Genomic DNA, 19,154 nt, shown 5'->3' with positions numbered 1-19,154 from the left:
TCTATACTGTATCCCTATCCCTTGTATGACACTCTATACTGTATTCCTATCCCTTGTATGACACTCTATACTGTATCCCTATCCCTTGTATGACACTCTATACTGTATCCCTATCCCTTGTATGACATTCTATACTGTATCCCTATCCCTTGTATGACACTCTATACTGTACCTATCCCTTGTATGACACTCTATACTGTATCCCTATCCCTTATATGACACTCTATACTGTACCCCTATCTCTTGTATGACACTCTATACTGTATCCCTATCCCTTGTATGACACTCTATACTGTATCCCTATCCCTTGTATGACACTCTATACTGTATCCCTATCCCTTGTATGACACTCTATACTGTATTCCTATCCCTTGTATGACACTCTATACTGTATCCCTATCCCTTGTATGACACTCTATACTGTATCCCTATCCCTTGTATGACATTCTATACTGTATCCCTATCCCTTGTATGACACTCTATACTGTATCCCTATCCCTTGTATGACACTCTATACTGTATCCCTATCCCTTGTATGACACTCTATACTGTATCCCTATCCCTTGTATGACACTCTATACTGTACCCCTATCCCTTGTATGACACTCTATACTGTATACCTATCCCTTGTATGACGCTCTATACTGTATCCCTTTCCCTTGTATGACACTATATACTGTACCCCTATCTCTTGTATGACACTCTATACTGTATCCCTATCCCTTGTATGACACTCTATACTGTATCCCTATCCCTTGTATGACACTCTATACTGTACCCCTATCCCTTGTATGACACTATATACTGTACCCCTATCTCTTGTATGACGCTCTATACTGTATCCCTATCCCTTGTATGACACTCTATACTGTATCCCTATCCCTTGTATGACACTATATACTGTACCCCTATCTCTTGTATGACGCTCTATACTGTATCCCTGTCCCTTGTATGACACTCTATACTGTATCCCTATCCCTTGTATGACACTCTATACTGTATCCCTATCCCTTGTATGACACTCTATACTGTATCCCTATCTCTTGTATGACGCTCTATACTGTATCCCTATCCCTTGTATGACACTCTATACTGTATCCCTATCCCTTGTATGACACTCTATACTGTATCCCTATCCCTTGTATGACACTCTATACTGTACCCCTATCCCTTGTATGACACTCTATACTGTATCCCTATCCCTTGTATGACACTCTATACTGTATCCCTATCCCTTGTATGACACTCTATACTGTATCCCTATCCCTTGTATGACACTCTATACTGTATCCCTATCCCTTGTATGACACTCTATACTGTACCCCTATCTCTTGTATGACACTCTATACTGTATCCCTATCCCTTGTATGACACTCTATACTGTATCCCTATTCCTTGTATACACTCTATACTGTATCCCTATCCCTTGTATGACACTCTATACTGTATACCTATCCCTTGTATGACGCTCTATACTGTATCCCTATCCCTTGTATGACACTCTATACTGTATCCCTATCCCTTGTATGACACTCTATACTGTATCCCTATCCCTTGTATGACACTCTATACTGTATCCCTATCCCTTGTATGACACGCTATACTGTATCCCTATCCCTTGTATGACACTCTATACTGTATCCCTATCCCTTGTATGACACTCTATACTGTATCCCTATCCCTTGTATGACACTCTATACTGTATCCCTATCCCTTGTATGACACTCTATACTGTATCCCTATCCCTTGTATGACACCCTATACTGTATCCCTATCCCTTGTATGACACTGTATACTGTATCCCTATGCCTTGTATGACACTCTATACTGTATCCCTATCCCTTGTATGACACTCTATACTGTATCCCTATCCCTTGTATGACACTCTATACTGTATCCCTATCCCTTGTATGACGCTCTATACTGTATCCCTATCCCTTGTATACACTCTTTACTGTATCCCTATCCCTTGTATGACACTGAATACTGTATCCCTATCCCTTGTATACACTCTTTACTGTATCCCTATCCCTTGTATGACACTCTATACTGTATCCCTATCCCTTGTATGACACTCTATACTGTATCCCTATCCCTTGTATGACACTCTATACTGTATCCCTATCTCTTGTATGACACTCTATACTGTATCCCTATCCCTTGTATGACACTCTATACTGTATCCCTATCCCTTGTATGACACTCTATACTGTATCCCTATCCCTTGTATGACACTCTATACTGTATCCCTATCCCTTGTATGACACTCTTTACTGTATCCCTATCCCTTGTATGACACTCTATACTGTATCCCTATCCCTTGTATGACACTCTATACTGTATCCCTATCCCTTGTATGACACTCTATACTGTATCCCTATCCCTTGTATGACACTCTATACTGTACCTATCCCTTGTATGACACTCTATACTGTATCCCTATCCCTTGTATGACACTCTATACTGTATCCCTATCCCTTGTATGACGCTCTATACTGTATCCCTATCCCTTGTATGACACTCTATACTGTATCCCTATCCCTTGTATGACGCTCTATACTGTATCCCTATCCCTTGTATGACACTCTATACTGTATCCCTATCCCTTGTATGACACTCTATACTGTATCCCTATCCCTTGTATGACGCTCTATACTGTATCCCTATCCCTTGTATACACTCTTTACTGTATCCCTATCCCTTGTATGGCACTGTATACTGTATCCCTATCCCTTGTATACACTCTTTACTGTATCCCTATCCCTTGTATGACACTCTATTCTGTATCCCTATCCCTTGTATGACACTATATACTGTATCCCTATCCCTTGTATACACTCTTTACTGTATCCCTATCCCTTGTATGACACTGTATACTGTATCCCTATCCCTTGTATACACTCTTTACTGTATCCCTATCCCTTGTATGACACTCTATTCTGTATCCCTATCCCTTGTATGACACTCTATACTGTATCCCTATCCCTTGTATGACACTCTATACTGTATCCCTATCCCTTGTATGACGCTCTATACTGTATTTCTATCCCTTGTATGACACTCTATACTGTATCCCTATCCCTTGTATGACGCTCTATACTGTATCCCTATCCCTTGTATGACACTCTATACTGTATCCCTATCCCTTGTATGACGCTCTATACTGTATCCCTATCCCTTGTATGACACTCTATACTGTATCCCTATCCCTTGTATGACGCTCTATACTGTATCCCTATCCCTTGTATACACTCTTTACTGTATCCCTATCCCTTGTATGACACTCTATACTGTATCCCTATCCCTTGTATGACGCTCTATACTGTATCCCTATCCCTTGTATACACTCTTTACTGTATCCCTATCCCTTGTATGACACTCTATACTGTATCCTATCCCTTGTATGACACTCTATACTGTATCCCTATCCCTTGTATGACGCTCTATACTGTATCCCTATCCCTTGTATACACTCTTTACTGTATCCCTATCTCTTGTATGACACTCTTTACTGTATCCCTATCCCTTGTATGACACTCTATTCTGTATCCCTATCCCTTGTATGACACTCTATACTGTATCCCTATCCCTTGTATGACACTCTATACTGTATCCCTATCCCTTGTATGATGCTCTATATTGTATTTCTATCCCTTGTATGACACTCTATACTGTATCCCTATCCCTTGTATGACGCTCTATACTGTATCCCTATCCCTTGTATGACACTCTATACTGTATCCCTATCCCTTGTATGACGCTCTATACTGTATCCCTATCCCTTGTATGACACTCTATACTGTATCCCTATCCCTTGTATGACGCTCTATACTGTATCCCTATGCCTGGGCTGCAAAAGGTAAACAAAAATAAAACTTTAACGCATGTTCCCACGTCGGCCTTACGCTGGAGACGGGAACGTCGGACATCCGTCAGCCTATCACCGGCCTTAGCGATGATGATGTTCGGCCTCGGCCGGTGATAGGCTGAGCCCACTGTCATGTAAGAAGCCAGTTCTTATATGACAGTGGGCTCAGCCTATCACCGGCCGAGGCGGAACATCATCATCGCTAAGGCCGGTGATAGGCTGACGGATGTCCCACGTTCCCGTCTCCAGGAAGCAGGTCCGGACCGACGGGGAAGGTGAGTTAAAGTTTATTTTGTTTACCTTTTGCAGCCCGGGCATAGGGATACAGTATAGAGCAGTGGTCTTCAACCTGCGGACCTCCAGATGTTGCAAAACTACAACTCCCAGCATGCCCGGACAGCCAACGGCTGTCCGGGCATGCTGGGAGTTGTAGTTTTGCAACATCTGGAGGTTGAAGACCACTGGTATAGAGTTTCAGTGCCGGCGGCCGCAACAAACTGCAGGACCAGGAGGGCAGCGCTTGCGGGTGACATGTTATTAGTACCCCGATGGGGACAGCGCAGCGCAGGTCTAATCATTAATTTGGGGGGGGGGGGGGCAGAACAGCGCTCGTGGGTCACATATGATTAGTTCCCCGATCAGCGCTGGGCTGATTCATTCATTCCCGAGGGGTAGGGGCCGAACCAGTATTGCGGTATGGGTTAAAATTCATATCGTGCAGCACACATATTTTGGTATTCGGTATGAACCAGTATACCGCCCAGCCCCAGCACTATTAGATATTCAGTAATAATAAGGGTACACATCTGAATAAAGTTTTTTTGAACAGCAGAGCATGACGACACACACCGCGGCGCGCACGGGGGATAAGCGAAGGGGCGCATGCGCTGGGACCTGTGTGTCAATCACACAGAGGTCCCAGTGTTGACGTGCAGGGGATAGGCGTGGCGGCGGCGGCGGGGCATTGCGAACCCCTTCCACGTCTATCCAACTGTGTGCGGCTTCCATCAAAACAGTTTTTTGGGGTAATAAAGGACGGCAGACAGAAGGTAAAAACACCTAATACACAATCTGCACACAGTATAGAGGCTGTGTGTAGGTTATATGGCCCAGATTTGATGACAGTTGTGCATTAAGGAGATCTCTGCATTCATTCTCTTTCTTAATTCATAAGCTTTGTAATAAGATAATTCACTAATTATTATTATTATTATTGATTTTTTCCCCCTAAACCATAGTATCTTCATAAGTGTTATAACTCAGTTAATATCTATCTTATTAACTATGATTTGAAAATGTTAAAGGAGTAGTCCAGAAGTGAACAAGTGATGAACAACTTATCCCCTATCCTAAGGATAGGGGATAAGTTGCAGATCGCGGGGGGTCCGACCGCTGTTGCCCCCCCGCGATCTCCTGTAAGGGGCCCCGACAGCCCGCGCGTCGGGCGTGTCGACCCCCGAACGAAGCGGCGGCCGACACGCCCCCTCAATACAACTCTATGGCAGAGCCGGAGTGCTTCGGCAATCTCCGGCTCTGCCATAGAGATGTATTGAGGGGGCGTGTCGGCCGCCGCTTCGTTCGGGGGTCGACACTTGCTATCTGGCCGGAGAGCCTGGCCCCCATACAGAGAGATCGCAGGGGGCCCCAGCGGTCGGACCCCCCGCGTTCTCAAACTTATCCCCTATCCTTAGGATAGGGGATACGTTTTTCACCACTGGACTACCCCTTTAATGGTAACTACAGCTGCCCTTCAATGTAACATGGCAGCCAGCCAGGGCTACAGATAGAGAATATATTGACAATGCTGCAGCATACAAGACTATATACAGGGTATGCCTCGTTTTATAATCTTATTATAGATTTCACCTCCTGCAGCCATATTGCTGAATACTGTATAGGAAATTTATATTAGTCTAGCTTTATTAGGAACTATTAAGCAGAAGGGTAAAGGGGTCCTCCGCCACTAGGCATCTTATCCCCTACCCAAAGGATAGGGGATAAGATGTCTGATTGTGGGGGTCCCACTGCTGTGACCCCCGCGATCTCTGAGCAGCACCCAGCGATCGTTCAGAATGCTTGGTGCCGGCGGTGGGGGTCGTGACGTCACATCACGCCACCTCAATGCAAGTCCATACTGTCTAGAAATTCTGATGAACAAAAATTGAATTATTATTTTTTCTTAAAGGGGTACTCTGGTGCCCCAGTGTTCGGAACATTTTGTTCCGAACGCTTGGAGTGTCGGGCGGGGGTCGTGACACCACGGCCACACCCCTTGTGACGTCACACCCCCTCAATGCAAGTCTATGGGAGGGGGCGTGGCTACCGCCACGCCCCCTCCCATAGACTTGAATTGAGGGGGCGTGACGTGACATCACAAGGGGTGTGGCCATGGCGTCACGACCCCCACAAAATGTTCCGAACGCTAGGGCACCAGAGTACCCCTTTAAGAAAAAACAATAATTCAATTTTTGTTCATCAGAATTTCTAGACAGTATGCTCGAATACAAGATTTCATATCATACAGCTTTCTGGGGAATTATAATTCCCTTGCCATAGCTCACTCAAGTCTGTTGGACAAAAAACAGGGACCAAATATTATATTAAAGTTTTGTTTTTCCAGAAACATACACTGATGGTCAACCCTTAGGAAAAGCCATTAATGTAGGGCATCACGGATCAACAGAAGAACTGGTTCACGTGAATGGGGCCAAGCAGTAATACCAGGCACTGTTTAATGTACAGACAAAGCACTGGGTGTCAGCCCCTTCTGCTGATTATAGGAGGCAATGACATATTGATGGCCTATGCTAAGAAAAACTACTACAACCAAAATATATCCTCCCCGATGAAGCCCCTTTGTCCCTGATGAAGCCATAAGAATATGAAGAAACATTTGGGGGGGGGGGGGGGGGGGGGGGGATTTGCTGTATGTTTTAGCATCAGCAGAGGGTTCAGTGTTAGGATATACAGTGTGTACCTGCAGGAGCCACTGTTTACTGTCATTATCTGACTAAGGATACTACTGCTGGCAGAAAAAATATACTGTACATCTATGGACACATAAGGGGGCAATAAAAGGGGGTACTTCACTGGAAAACATTTTTTTTTTAAATCAACTGGTGCCAGAAAGTTAAACAGATTTGTATATTACTTCTATTAAAAAAATCTTAATCCTTCCAGTACTTATCAGCTGCTGTTATGATCCACAGGAAGTTCTTTTCTATTTGAATTTCCTTTCTGCCTGACCACGGTGCTCTCTACTGACACCTCTGTCCATTTTAGGAACTGTCCAGAGCAGTAAAGGTTTGCTATGGGGATTTGCTCCTACTCTGGACAGTTCCTGACATGGACAGAGTTGTCAGTAGAGAGCACCGTGGTCAGGCAGAAAGGAAATTCAAAAAGAAAAGAACTTCCTGTGGATCATAACAGCAGCTGATAAGTACTGGAAGGAGTAAGGAGTTTTTTTAAAAGAAGTAATTTACAAATCTGTTTAACTTTCTGGCACCAGTTGATTTAAAAAATAATAATAATAATAATGTTTAATGCTTTGTCGCACATGAGACATTTCCTACGCTAAATATCAGCAAAAAAAAGACAATGATAAATTACCCCTATGTCTTTTAAGTCATTGACACAAAGATGTAAAATCCTTATCAAAAGCAAGAATCGTAAGTCTGGTCATCTATGGGTTAATTTGTCATTGATGGTTTGGTATATTTGCTTATGAGGGCAATGTAGGGCACCACAATATCTGAGGTAATGTTATTCCTATAGAATAGCATGACGCATGGCGGCACGATCATTTGTTGTGCAGGTAAGGCAATTTCATGTCCTCTTTAAAAGAAACTATTTTTAGACCTAATGAAGATCAAATGTAATACACAGACTAAAGTGTGTTCTGAAATAAATTGATGGTTAATTATATGTAAACAACAAAGGTTGCTAAGCAACAGTGCCAAATTACAGTCCGATGGTGTATTATGTATTCATAAAGGGGTGAGTGGGTCATTTTAAGGTCAATTGGCCAATTGAGGTCATTTATGGTTATGTCATAAAGGAATAAAGATGAGTCTGTATGACATTATACATTATGGTGACAAGTTGAAGGGGATAAAATCCCTACAACAGAGGGAAAGGGTTAAAATCCCTACAACAGAGGGAAAGGGTTAAAATCCCTACAACAGACGGATAGGGTAACATTCCCAAAGAAAAAGCCAGGACCCCTATGATGATTCTTGCTCATGACATAACACCTCCGCCATGCCTTTGATGATGGCATGCACGTGTGCCCATTTCATCTCACTTGTTTGCCACACATAACAGAAAGCATTAGGACTAATTTTAAGGGATACTCCGGTGAAAACTTTTTTCTTTTAAATCAACTGGTGGCAGAAAGTTAAACATATTTGTAAATTACTTCTATAAAAAAATCTTAATCCTTCCAGTACTTATTAGCTACTGAATGCTACAGAGGAAATTCCTTTCTTTTTGGAACACTGATGACATCACGAGCACAGTGCTCTCTGCTGACATCTCTGTCCATTTTAGCAACCATGCATAGCAGATGTATGCTAAGGGCAGCATGGTGGCTGAGTGGTTAGCACTGCTGCCTTGCGGTGCTGGGGACTTGGGTTAAAATCCCACTAAAACGTTATTATTATTATAATAACGTCAGCAGAGAGAACTGTGCTCGTGATGTCATCAGAGAGCATTCCAAAAAGAAAAGAATTTCCTCTGTAGTATTGAGCAGCTAATAAGTACAGGAAGATTTTTTAATAGAAGTAATTTACAAATATGTTTAACTTTCTGCCACCAGTTGATTTAAAAGAAAAAAGGTTTTCACCGGAGTATCCCTTTAAAGGGGTACTGCGCCGCTCAGTATGTGGAGCAAACTGTTCCGAATGCTGGAGCCGGCATCGGGAGCTCAAGATGTCATAGCCCGGCCCACTCATGACGTCACACCCCACCCCCTCAATGCAAGTCTATGGGAGGGGGCGTGACGGCTGTCACGCCCCCTCCCATAGACTTGCATTGAGGGGGTGGGGCATGACATCATGAAGGGGCGGGGCTATGACGTCACGAGCTCTCGGCGCAGGCTCCAGCATTCGGAACAGTTTGTTCCAAATGCTGAGCAGCGGAGTACACCTTTAAGTTGAACCCCCCCAGTACAGTCATGGCCAAAAGTTTTAAGACTGACACAAATTACGGTTTTCACAAAGTTTGCTGCTTCTGTGCTTTCTTTTAGGCCCAGATTTATCAAACTTGGTGAGGGAAAAACCTGGAGTGATTTTTCTCCAGCAGCCAATCACAGCTCAGCTTTCACTTTACCAGAGCTCGTCAGCTGAGCTGTGATTGGTTGCTGGGGAAAAATCACTCCAGGTTTTTCCCGCACAAAGTTTGATAAATCTGGGCCTTAGAGTCTAAACTACAATTATAGGCTTTCATATTTGCTAACAAAAGGGAAAGGGCAAATATGATATTATGACTGCTACATTTTACTGTACTGTATTCATACTATACAGATGTAGTAACATTGCTTAAAGGGGTACTCCCCAGGAAAAAATAAAAAATGAATCACCTGGTACCAGAAAGTTTAACAGATTTGTAAATGACTTCTATTTAAAAACCGTAACCCTTCCAGTACTTATCAGCTGCTGTATGCTCTAAAGGAAGTTGTTTTCTTTTTTCATTTCCTTTCTGTCTGACCACAGTGCTCTCTGCTGACACCTCTGTCCATTTTAGGAACTGTAGGTTTGATATGGAGATTTTTTCCCCTACTCTGGACAGTTCCTAAAAAGGACAGAGGTGTCAGCAGAGAGCACTGTGGTCAAAAAGTCAAAAAGAAAAGAACTCTGTAGTATACAGCAGCTGATAAGTACTGGAAGGGTTAAGATTTTTAAACAGAAGTCATTTACGAATCTGTTTAACTTCTGGCACCAGTTGATTAAAAAAAAAATGTTTTCCAGCAGAGTACCCCTTTAAGACAGGACTTCAGGTAAATGTTTTGGTATTTTACAGCAAAAACAAGGTCACTCCAAAGGTTTGAAAGGAAATATTTTGGTATTGCCCTGCCAGGACTTTCCTTCCATAAAGCTATATTTCCCTGCATCCCTTGGTATGGGTCGTGGCCATTCCTGCACAGCAAGAACTGTCTGTTTTGGGGCACCCAAGGGACGGAATACTCACAGAAATAACAAAATTCCGCCTGCAACAAAAAATAGGCTTTGGAGGCGGAAATTTCTCTACCAAACTTTTGCAAGCAGCCAGGCGGAATTTCAGTAGTGTGAACCCAGCCTTAGGGTCTATTCACATGGCAGAATTTCCGCTTGCGGAATTCCGCCTCAAATTAAAGCCCGAAGACTTCTATGGGATTCCGCACTCCCATTCACACTTCTGAATTTCCGCTTGCGGAATTCCGCAAGCGGAAATTCTGAAGTGTGAATGGGAGTGGGGAATCCCATAGAAGTCTATGGGCTTTAATTTGAGACCGGATTCCGCAAGCCGAAATTCTGCCATGTGAATAGACCCTAAGGCTGGGTTCACACTGCAGAATTTCTGCCTGAGATCGAGCCGGTGGCGATAGGACCGAGCAGACTGCATTGCTGCCCCCATAGACTGCAATACATTTCTGGGTGGATCTTTTGGGAGATCTGCTCAGAAATGCTTTGCCATCTATGGGGACAGCAATGTGTCCTAGTTCTGCTGGCTCGATCTCTGGCAGAAATTCTGCCCAGAAATTCCACAGCGTGAACCTAGCCTAAGGGTACGTTCACACATGCGCATCCCCAGCGCGTATTACGCTGCGGATCCGCCGCTGAAGGACCGCTGTATGCTGCCTTAACAGGTGTCTGCTCGGAGCGGCAATCCGCCGCTATGAGCAGACACACTGTGATGTGCTAGTCGCCCCGCACATGCGCAGTATACTCGCACATTGTGTCTTCTCTCGGCCTAGCTCAGGGAGCAGGGGGAGCGGCCATGATGTGTACGAGTACACCACACATGCGTGGCAACTCGCGATGTGTGCCTGCTCGTAGGGGCGTATTGCCGCTCCGAGCAGGCACATCTAAAGGCACCCTGTAGGGGTCCTTCAGCAGCAGATACGCAGCATAAAATATGCTGTGGATCCGCTCGTCTGGACGTACCCTAAAGAGGTTTTGCACCTTCAGTTCTTCTGACAGGTGGTGGTCAGAAAACTAGGACCTTAGGGGGAGATTTATCAAAACCTGTGCAGAGGAAAAGTTGTCCAGTTGCCCATAGCAACCAATCAGATCGCTACTTTCATTTTTCACAGGCCTTCATAAAAATGAAAGAAGCAAGCTGATTGGTTGCTATGGGCAACTGGGCAAGTTTTCCTCTGCACTGGTTTTGATGAATCTCCCCCATAATCTATAAGACGTTTATGGTATTTTCTGCAAGTACACACCATAAATTCCTTATTTCGGAAAACCCTACAAAGTCAAATCATTTCTAACTTTATTTTATAATATGCACAGTAGGAAAGTTATTCAAAAGTGATAAACAACAAATCCTCGGAGATAAATGATTCTTACCCCTTCCACATACTGAAGCATTCGGCGGGTGCTCTCCAGTGACTGAAAAGAGAAAAATATTTTATGAGCCACACAAACATCACCGCTAAAAATTATACAATTTCAAGTTTTGTTTACTACATTTTTTTTTTACTGCATTTTTAATGTACATTTAAAAGAAAATGAATTCTATGATGTTTATTACAAATAGATATGTTAGCTCATTTTGTATTTTTTGGATTTATTTTATATTTTTTATATGTTTACTTTTTTAAGTTGTTTACAAAAAATTACAAAAACAAAATCAACACATTCTCCACCAAGCTTTGGGTTATCTGCATAATTATACATAGAGCCTAGTTTATTATTAACTTAGATGCTATTGAAATGAACACCTGGGCTACATCACAGTTATACACAGTTATACATACCGTATATACTCGAGATTTTTCGTGCTGAAAACGCCCCCTTGGCTAATACTCGAGTGAACTCTCCACCTGTCAGTCCCTTCTCAGTGGTCTTCAACCTGCGGACCTCCAGATGTTTCAAAACTACAACACCCAGCATGCCCGGACAGCCATCGGCTGTCCGGGCATGCTGGGTGTTGTAGTTTTGAAACCTATGGTGGTCCACAGGTTGAAGACCACTGCGGCCTTTGTCATCATCCAGCCCCCCCCCCCCTTTTGTTTTGTACTCACCTCCCCTCGGCGGTAAGGAAGGGTGAGCTGGTCCAGGCCATCTATGCTGCACTGCCCGTCCTATGGGGAGGGTTAGTTGTTGCGGGCTGTCCATTTTCACCGGGGGGGGGGGGGCCTCTTCTCGGCGCTTCGGGCCCGCCCCCGGACTAGTGACATTGCCTTGACGACGACGCACAGGGACGTTCATGCGCAACGTCCCTGTGTGTCGTCTTCAAGGCAACGTCACTAGTCCGGGGCAGGCCAGAAGCGCGGAGAAGAGGGCCCCCCGGTGAAAATTGGACAGCCCGCAACGACTAACCATCCCCACCGGATGGTCCCTGCAGCATAGATCGCCCGAACCAGCTCACCCTAACTTCCCGCCGAGGGGGAGTACAAAACAAAAGGGGGGTCTGGATGATGACGAAGGCCGCAGTGGTCCGGGCATGCTGGGAGTTGTAGTTTTGCAACATCTGGAGGTCCGCAGGTTGAAGACCACTGATGAAGGGATTGACAGGCGGTGATGATGACAGGGGTCTGGATGATGATGGGGGTCTGGATGATTACATGGGGGGATGATGTATTTCCCACCCTAGGCTTATAGTCAAGTCAATAACTTTTCCTTGGTTTTTGGGGTGAAATTAGGGGCCTCGGCTTATATTCGGGTCGGCTTATACTCGAGTACATACGGTATGTGTTTCTACGTCTATTGAAACTCACTGCTAGGAATCCTGTTTATAGCAAAGAAGTCATATGCCTACCCTCCAGCACAATAGAGAACATTTCGGGAGACTCATGCATGCATTCTGCTTACCAATTTTTTCACATTCCCTAAAAGGTCTTTTTTTTTTTTTTTTAACTGTGCTAATATATTGTACATTTTGTCACTTATTCAAATGAAAACGTAACTCTTGGCGAGACCAGTATATATAGATTACTTAATGTGCTCCACTGAAGCCCTTAATTTACCATATACTAAAATTCCTATTATCTTTATTATTATTTCTCCACTTACTTAACTACAGTTTAAAATCCCAGTGTAAATCTAGTATTCCGGAATACAGAAAGGGTGTACTTTATGCCCAAAACCTCTTGATAAAGCCACATGCCAGTGGTGAAACATGTTGAGAGGGGCGAAGTGATTGGTTTTAAAGGGTTAGTCCAGGATTGAAAAACTTATCCCCTATGCTAAGGATAGGGGATAAGTTTTAGATTGCGGGGGGTCTGACCGCTGGGACCCCCCGCTATCTCCTGTATGGGGCCCCGGCTCTCTGGCCAGATATCGCATGTCGACCATCGCACAAAGCGGCAGCCGACACACCCCCTCAATACAATGCCGGAGATTGCTGAAGGCAGCGCTCCAGCTCTCTCATAGAGTTGTATTAAGGCGGTGTGTCAGCCGCCGCTTCGTGCGATGGTCGACATGTCCCCTTCCCACGGACTGCAGTGTTTTAGGAAAACACTGAAACGCTATAACTATATAAGTAAGAATAGTACTATAATAGGATAAGAAATGAGGGAACCTGTTAGGATTGGCAACATTCATCTCTTGACAGGTCCCTATAATTTTTTGCTATGGAAACTTCAGCTGCGCAAAAACAGTTGAATGACTGTAACATTGTGCGACTATTGTAAACATAAAGGGGGAGATTTATCAAAACCTGTCCAAAGGAAAAATTGCTGAGTAGCCCATAGCAACCAATCAGATCGCTTCTTTAATTTTTCAGGCCTTTTCAAAAATGAAAGAAGCGATCTGATTGGTTGCTATGGGCAACTCAGCAACTTTTTCTCTGGACAGGTTTTGATAAATCTCCCCCAATGCCTCTTTTAAGCTCTAGCCTTAGGCCAGGGTTTCCCATAGTTTTTGTAAGGCAATACATGGGACAAAAGGAAATGACTGACAGCTGCTGTCCAAATATTTTTGTTCTAAGATCAGTCCCTGTTTTTAATGAATAATGCTGAAAGAAATACCTGAAATGTCAGAGCAAGGGATTACTGTAAATGTGGTCCCTTTGGAGCGCAAGCAAACTATTCAGAATTCAATTCTGCTGTAATAATAAGTTACTCTTGATCGAGGAATTTATTCTTACTGCAGGATTTGGAGTTGGGAAGGAATTTTTGACCTTAAATGAGTACTCCAGGAAAGTATAAATAAAAGCTCCAAAGCCACCACACTTCCTGTATATGTTCCCTGTAAATCGTCCTGTCTGATATACATGGCTCCTGTGGCTCCTGTTGTCTTCTCTGGCTGCTTGATGTTCTTTGCCATACTTCTCTCCCCTTGCCTACCTCTCCCAGCAATCATTGCAGCTCTGCTCTGGCATCCAGCTTACTTTTTGAATGCAGCCCACGCCCTCCTGCTCTGAGCAGCAAAGAGAGATTTAGTGTGTGATTGGATAAGGCTGCACACATCTCCCAGTTCTCAGCACTAAAGAGAGTATGACTGATTAGTGCAGGGCAGAAACCATGTGGTCTGTGTCTCTCATGAGGGTTGGGTCTGAGAGGGGACTAGACAGAGACAGAGGGGATGACTAGGTGATGTAATTCCCTCACTTCATGCATGTAAGTGACAACCAAAGAGGGGAAACTGCTCTATATAGCTAATGAATGATATTTAAACAATGAAGGGAAAGGATGGGCTATGGATTTAGTTCCCTGGAGTACCCCTTTAAGATGAGTAAAATTGGCTTCTACCTTAAAGGGGTACTCTGCCCCTAGACATCTTATTCCCTATCAAAAGTATAGAGGACAAGATGTCTGATCACGGGGGCCCCGCTGCTGGGGACCCCCCAATCTCTCCTGCAGCACCCTCTTCTCATCAACTGCAAGGGGGCGGGGCCGTAACATCATGATACTCCGGCCCCTGTATCGTGAGTCATCAACACTGAGGACAGGTGGATGCTGCATGAGAGATTGCGGGGGTCCCCCCGCAATCAGACATCTTATCCCCTATCCTTTGGATAGGGGATAAGATGTCTAGGGACGGAGTACCCCTTTAACACTGCAGGTGCAGCTACTCCTGTGCACAAAGTGAGCATGGGATTACTGAAGTGAATTCTCTACCTAATGCTTGGATTCTATGGCAATTTACCATGTTATAATTATTTCACTTTGCAGCTGATATAAATATAGTGTGATACTGTTGCGATTGAGGTCATCATGGAACACTGGCCTAAAGCATCCATAGAATTAAAGATGCTGGAAGGGCAGCAATCTCCAGAACAGGGTCCGTCTCCTACCTTGGAGCGCTCTGGCCCCCACCTTCCGAGAGCTGTCACTTCCAAGACCACTTGATCTTGGAAGGTGGGGGCCGAAGTGCACAGAAGTAGGAGACAGGCCCAGTTCTAGAGATCGCCAGGGTTCCAGTAGTTAGACCCCCACAACCAGTCATACATCCCCTATCCTGTGGATAGGGGATAAGTTTTTTTTACCAGATAACCTCTTTATGCCACCTCTAGTTATGTCTGCAGGCAGCCAGAAGTGTTACATATTAAACCAAGGTGGGCGTTAAGTAATCTAAGTAAATAATCTAGCTTTGAATGATACCCTACAATGATAATAAAAGTTGAAATCTATTCTATTATTAAAGGGTTAACAAACAGATGTGCAGATATGCAGTAAGATTCGCAGAATCTGAATCCAATAAATCGGACGTCAATTTGTTTAGCCTTGAAAATAAAGTTGTTTCGCTTTCCAAGTGTCCATATTCTCCAGAGATGTCTGGCATGACGCAGTCCTAGGAGACCTCAGAGTTCTCCAGGGAAATGGAACACTTGGATGGAGGAACACATTTTCTAGAGTCACTCATCTCTAGCAATAAACATTTGATACACAGAATATCTGTTTAAAGGGGTACTCCGCCCCTAGACATCTTATCCCCTATCCAAAGGATAGGGGATAAGATGTCTGATCGTGGGGGTCCCACTGCTGGGGCCCCCCGCGAACTCCCTGCTGCACCTGGCGTTCATTTAAAGCGTTGGGTGCAGAGCCGGAGGCTCATGACGTCACGGTGACGCCCCCTCAATGCAAGTCCATGGGAGGGGGCGTGACTGCCGTCACGCCCCCTCCCATAGACTTGCATTGAGGGGGCACGAGCCTTCGACCCGCATCGCCAATCATCTGGCCCGCAGCGAAGTTCACTCCATGCACCGGATGTCTGGAGTGCCGTAGCTGAGATCAGACATCTTATCTCATGTCTAGGGGCGGAGAACCCCTTTAACAAAATGTTTGTAATAGTTTAACATTATTCTGCTACATAATTTTTTCTTAATTGGTATAAGTGCCATTGGCTGTATAAGAAGTGCCAGCTGATAATAAACAATATATATTATTTCCCCTCTATATCATGATACACTCACCTCATCGGCCAGCTGGTCCGCACGTCTCTGCATCTCCTCCAGCTCATTGCGCATATCAGCGTCTTCTGCCATTGTGATCTGGTGTGTGCTTTGGGATTAGGGAGATCGAAATGGGGGACAGCCTCAGACCTTAAATGTAAAACAATACAATTGGTTAATAGATAAAACATCCTCTAATAACCTCAGTGACAATGATGATATATTTGGAGATCAGACAAGTGAATGTTTACAAGTGAGCAGCAGATTGTAGTAAAGTACGACCGGAAAAAAAAAAAAAAAAAAAAAAAACACGTATCATTTCGTGCACAAAAATCCTATAAATGTCTTTTTTTTCCCACTTTTTTCACTGCAACTCCCAGCATGCCCTGGATCTGAGGCACAGGATTCATGCACTGGTGTAGTGAACTTCATCTAAGAAGTGGGAGCTGGGCAGCATTTTCCTTGTGAATAGTTGCATTGTTTGTAAAGAATTTTTGCAGTGTGACAGGCAGCAATATCCTGCTAACAGAGGCCACTGCCATTAGGGGATCCCGCGGCCTTAAAGTAGTGTAATTGGTCTGTCCAATGTTTTGGTAGGTGGTACGTGTCAATGTAACATCCACATGAACACCAGGACTTAAAGGGCTACTCCGTCCCTAGACATCTTATCCCCTATCCAAATAGGACTGCCGCACTGGGGACCGCCGCGATCTCGGCTGCGGCACGCCAGACATTTGGTGCATGGAGCAAACTTCACTCTGTGCCGGATGACTGGCAATTCAAGTCTATGGGAGGGGACGTCAGACGTCACGCCGGATGACTGGCAATGGGACGTGACGGACGTTATACCCCTCCCATAGACTTGCATTGAGGGGGCGTGGCCAGGAAGATCGCGGGGACCCCTGCGATCAGACATCTTATCCCCTATCCTTTGTATAGTGGATAAGATGTCTAGGGGCGGAGAACCCCTTCAATGTTTTTAGCAGAATTTTGTCCAGAGCAACACACTGCCTCCGCTAGATTTCTCTTCTTTTCCCATAGTGCATCCTGGTGCCATTTTTTTCAGCAATTTATGCTACAGTAGCTCTTTATGTGAGATTGGGCCAGAAGGGGTAGCCTTTGCTCCCCATAATCATCAATGGGACTAGAGTTGGCAGTTCACTGCTTGTCTTTTCGGGGACCACAGCATACCTGGAACATACCTGCAATTGCGGAGATGCTCTGACCCAGTCTAGCCATAACAATTTGGCCCTTCACTACTGATATAGAGACTACCGGGCACAGCCCAAACTCTGGCAGAACCGGGGTGATATCTGAGCGGCTATAAAAATCCTTAGGCATTAAACCCTACTCGATATATACAGTTCACAAACGTGCGACAAGACGAAAAGAAGAACACCTCTGTGTCCCAGTGGAGTGAGCATGAAGGGTGGTAGCTAAGGTTGCCCATCCCCCCCTGTGCTCCTGCACCCCTGTGCACCTTGAGTATGTCCACTGTACCTGGAATCCCTGGGGCCCGCTTTTAGCGTGGAGACGCCCGCCTGCGAATCTGCCTAGCTCTGTTACTGGAGGGAAATGGAGGGGGCGGCGGCTGCCGGAGTGCAGCATGGAGAGCTGTGTAGCGTGGAGAGCTGCGGGGATTGCTGACTCCTAGAGGTGAAAGTGAAAGTTCGGGCAGCGGTGATGTTACGGAGTAAGAGGCAGCAATAGCCGCTCCGTGGTAGTCTTCTGCCCGCTCTGTACAAGGCTGCAGTGAAAGTACAGCATGCCTGCGAAGCCCGAAGGTGCCTGAAGAGAGGCCCAAATACAAGCGGGACTGCTCACAAGCCTGGACCCGTGAATGCTGCGACTTATACTTGATGGTGGAGAAGCTGAGCGGGAGGCTTCATTAGGTTGGAGACCTAAGGCGGTGGAGAGAGAAGCGGAGTGTACTAACACCCTCCGCCCAAATAAGTTATACCTGGGTGACTGCCTATGGAGCTGATTTTTTAGAACCTTACTTTTGCATTTTGTCATATGCTTGTAAGTGAAATGAATTAAATGGATGGGCGCAGCATATTCCTATGTAACTAACTGAACTAGCTGAACTAACACCTAACACTTTAGATCTATATAAGCCGTATCTGAGTCCCAGTGTGTATGAATTAACCCAGTTTGTGTTATGTGCTCTCATATTTGTCTACAACTAACCGCCTTTTTAAGGGATATTTTGCCTGGAAAATTAACTAAAAGAAGAATAGAAGAACGGTGCACTCACCATCCAGGTATGAAAGATGAAACTTTATTCCATATGCTCAGCAGCAAAATCCAACTTCACATGGGGCAGAGAATGTGTGCAGGCAGGAGCGACTCACTGGGTGGGTAAGGAGCGTCTCACCGGGCGGGAAAGGAGCGTTTCCCGGGCGGGTAAAGAGTGTCTGGCAGGAGAGTCTTACTGGGCGACAGCCTGCCTGGTGATACACTCCTGCCTGCACACATTCTCTGCCCCATGTGAAGTTGGATATTGCTGCTGAGCACATGGAATAAAGTTTTATCTTTCATACCTGGATGGTGAGTGCACCGATCTTCTTTTCTTCTTTCTTGTCGCATGATTAGACCCTTGTCAAAGTTGCTAACATATCACTCGAATGTTAACGCTAATCGCTTTATATACGCACAATGGCCCTCATTTACTAACAGGAAACCCGACACTTTTTGTCGGGTTTTGCGCCAGAATTTGCACCAGAATCTGGCGCACAACCCGACA

The 19,154-nt window shown here is 44.9% G+C and overlaps 1 protein-coding gene across 2 annotated transcripts in view; it reads right to left on the bottom strand.

Annotated features, from left to right (window-relative positions):
• SNAP25 (synaptosome associated protein 25) overlaps window positions 1-19,154 on the bottom strand; it is a 141,403-nt gene that overhangs the window by 54,633 nt on the left and 67,616 nt on the right. For both annotated transcript variants that reach the window (XM_056567862.1, XM_056567861.1), the window contains exons 2-3: window positions 16,430-16,558; window positions 11,419-11,460 (exon numbers count right to left, since the gene is read on the bottom strand). In XM_056567862.1, the coding sequence (XP_056423837.1) occupies window positions 11,419-11,460; window positions 16,430-16,501 (114 nt within the window). In that variant the 5' untranslated portion in view covers window positions 16,502-16,558. The remainder of the gene's footprint in view (window positions 1-11,418; window positions 11,461-16,429; window positions 16,559-19,154) is intronic.

This window comes from Hyla sarda, chromosome 3 (assembly GCF_029499605.1).
Source record: "Hyla sarda isolate aHylSar1 chromosome 3, aHylSar1.hap1, whole genome shotgun sequence".
Taxonomy (NCBI): domain Eukaryota; kingdom Metazoa; phylum Chordata; class Amphibia; order Anura; family Hylidae; genus Hyla; species Hyla sarda.
The sequence above is the reverse complement of the archived record's forward strand: the minus strand, read 5'-3'. Positions and strand labels throughout refer to the sequence as shown.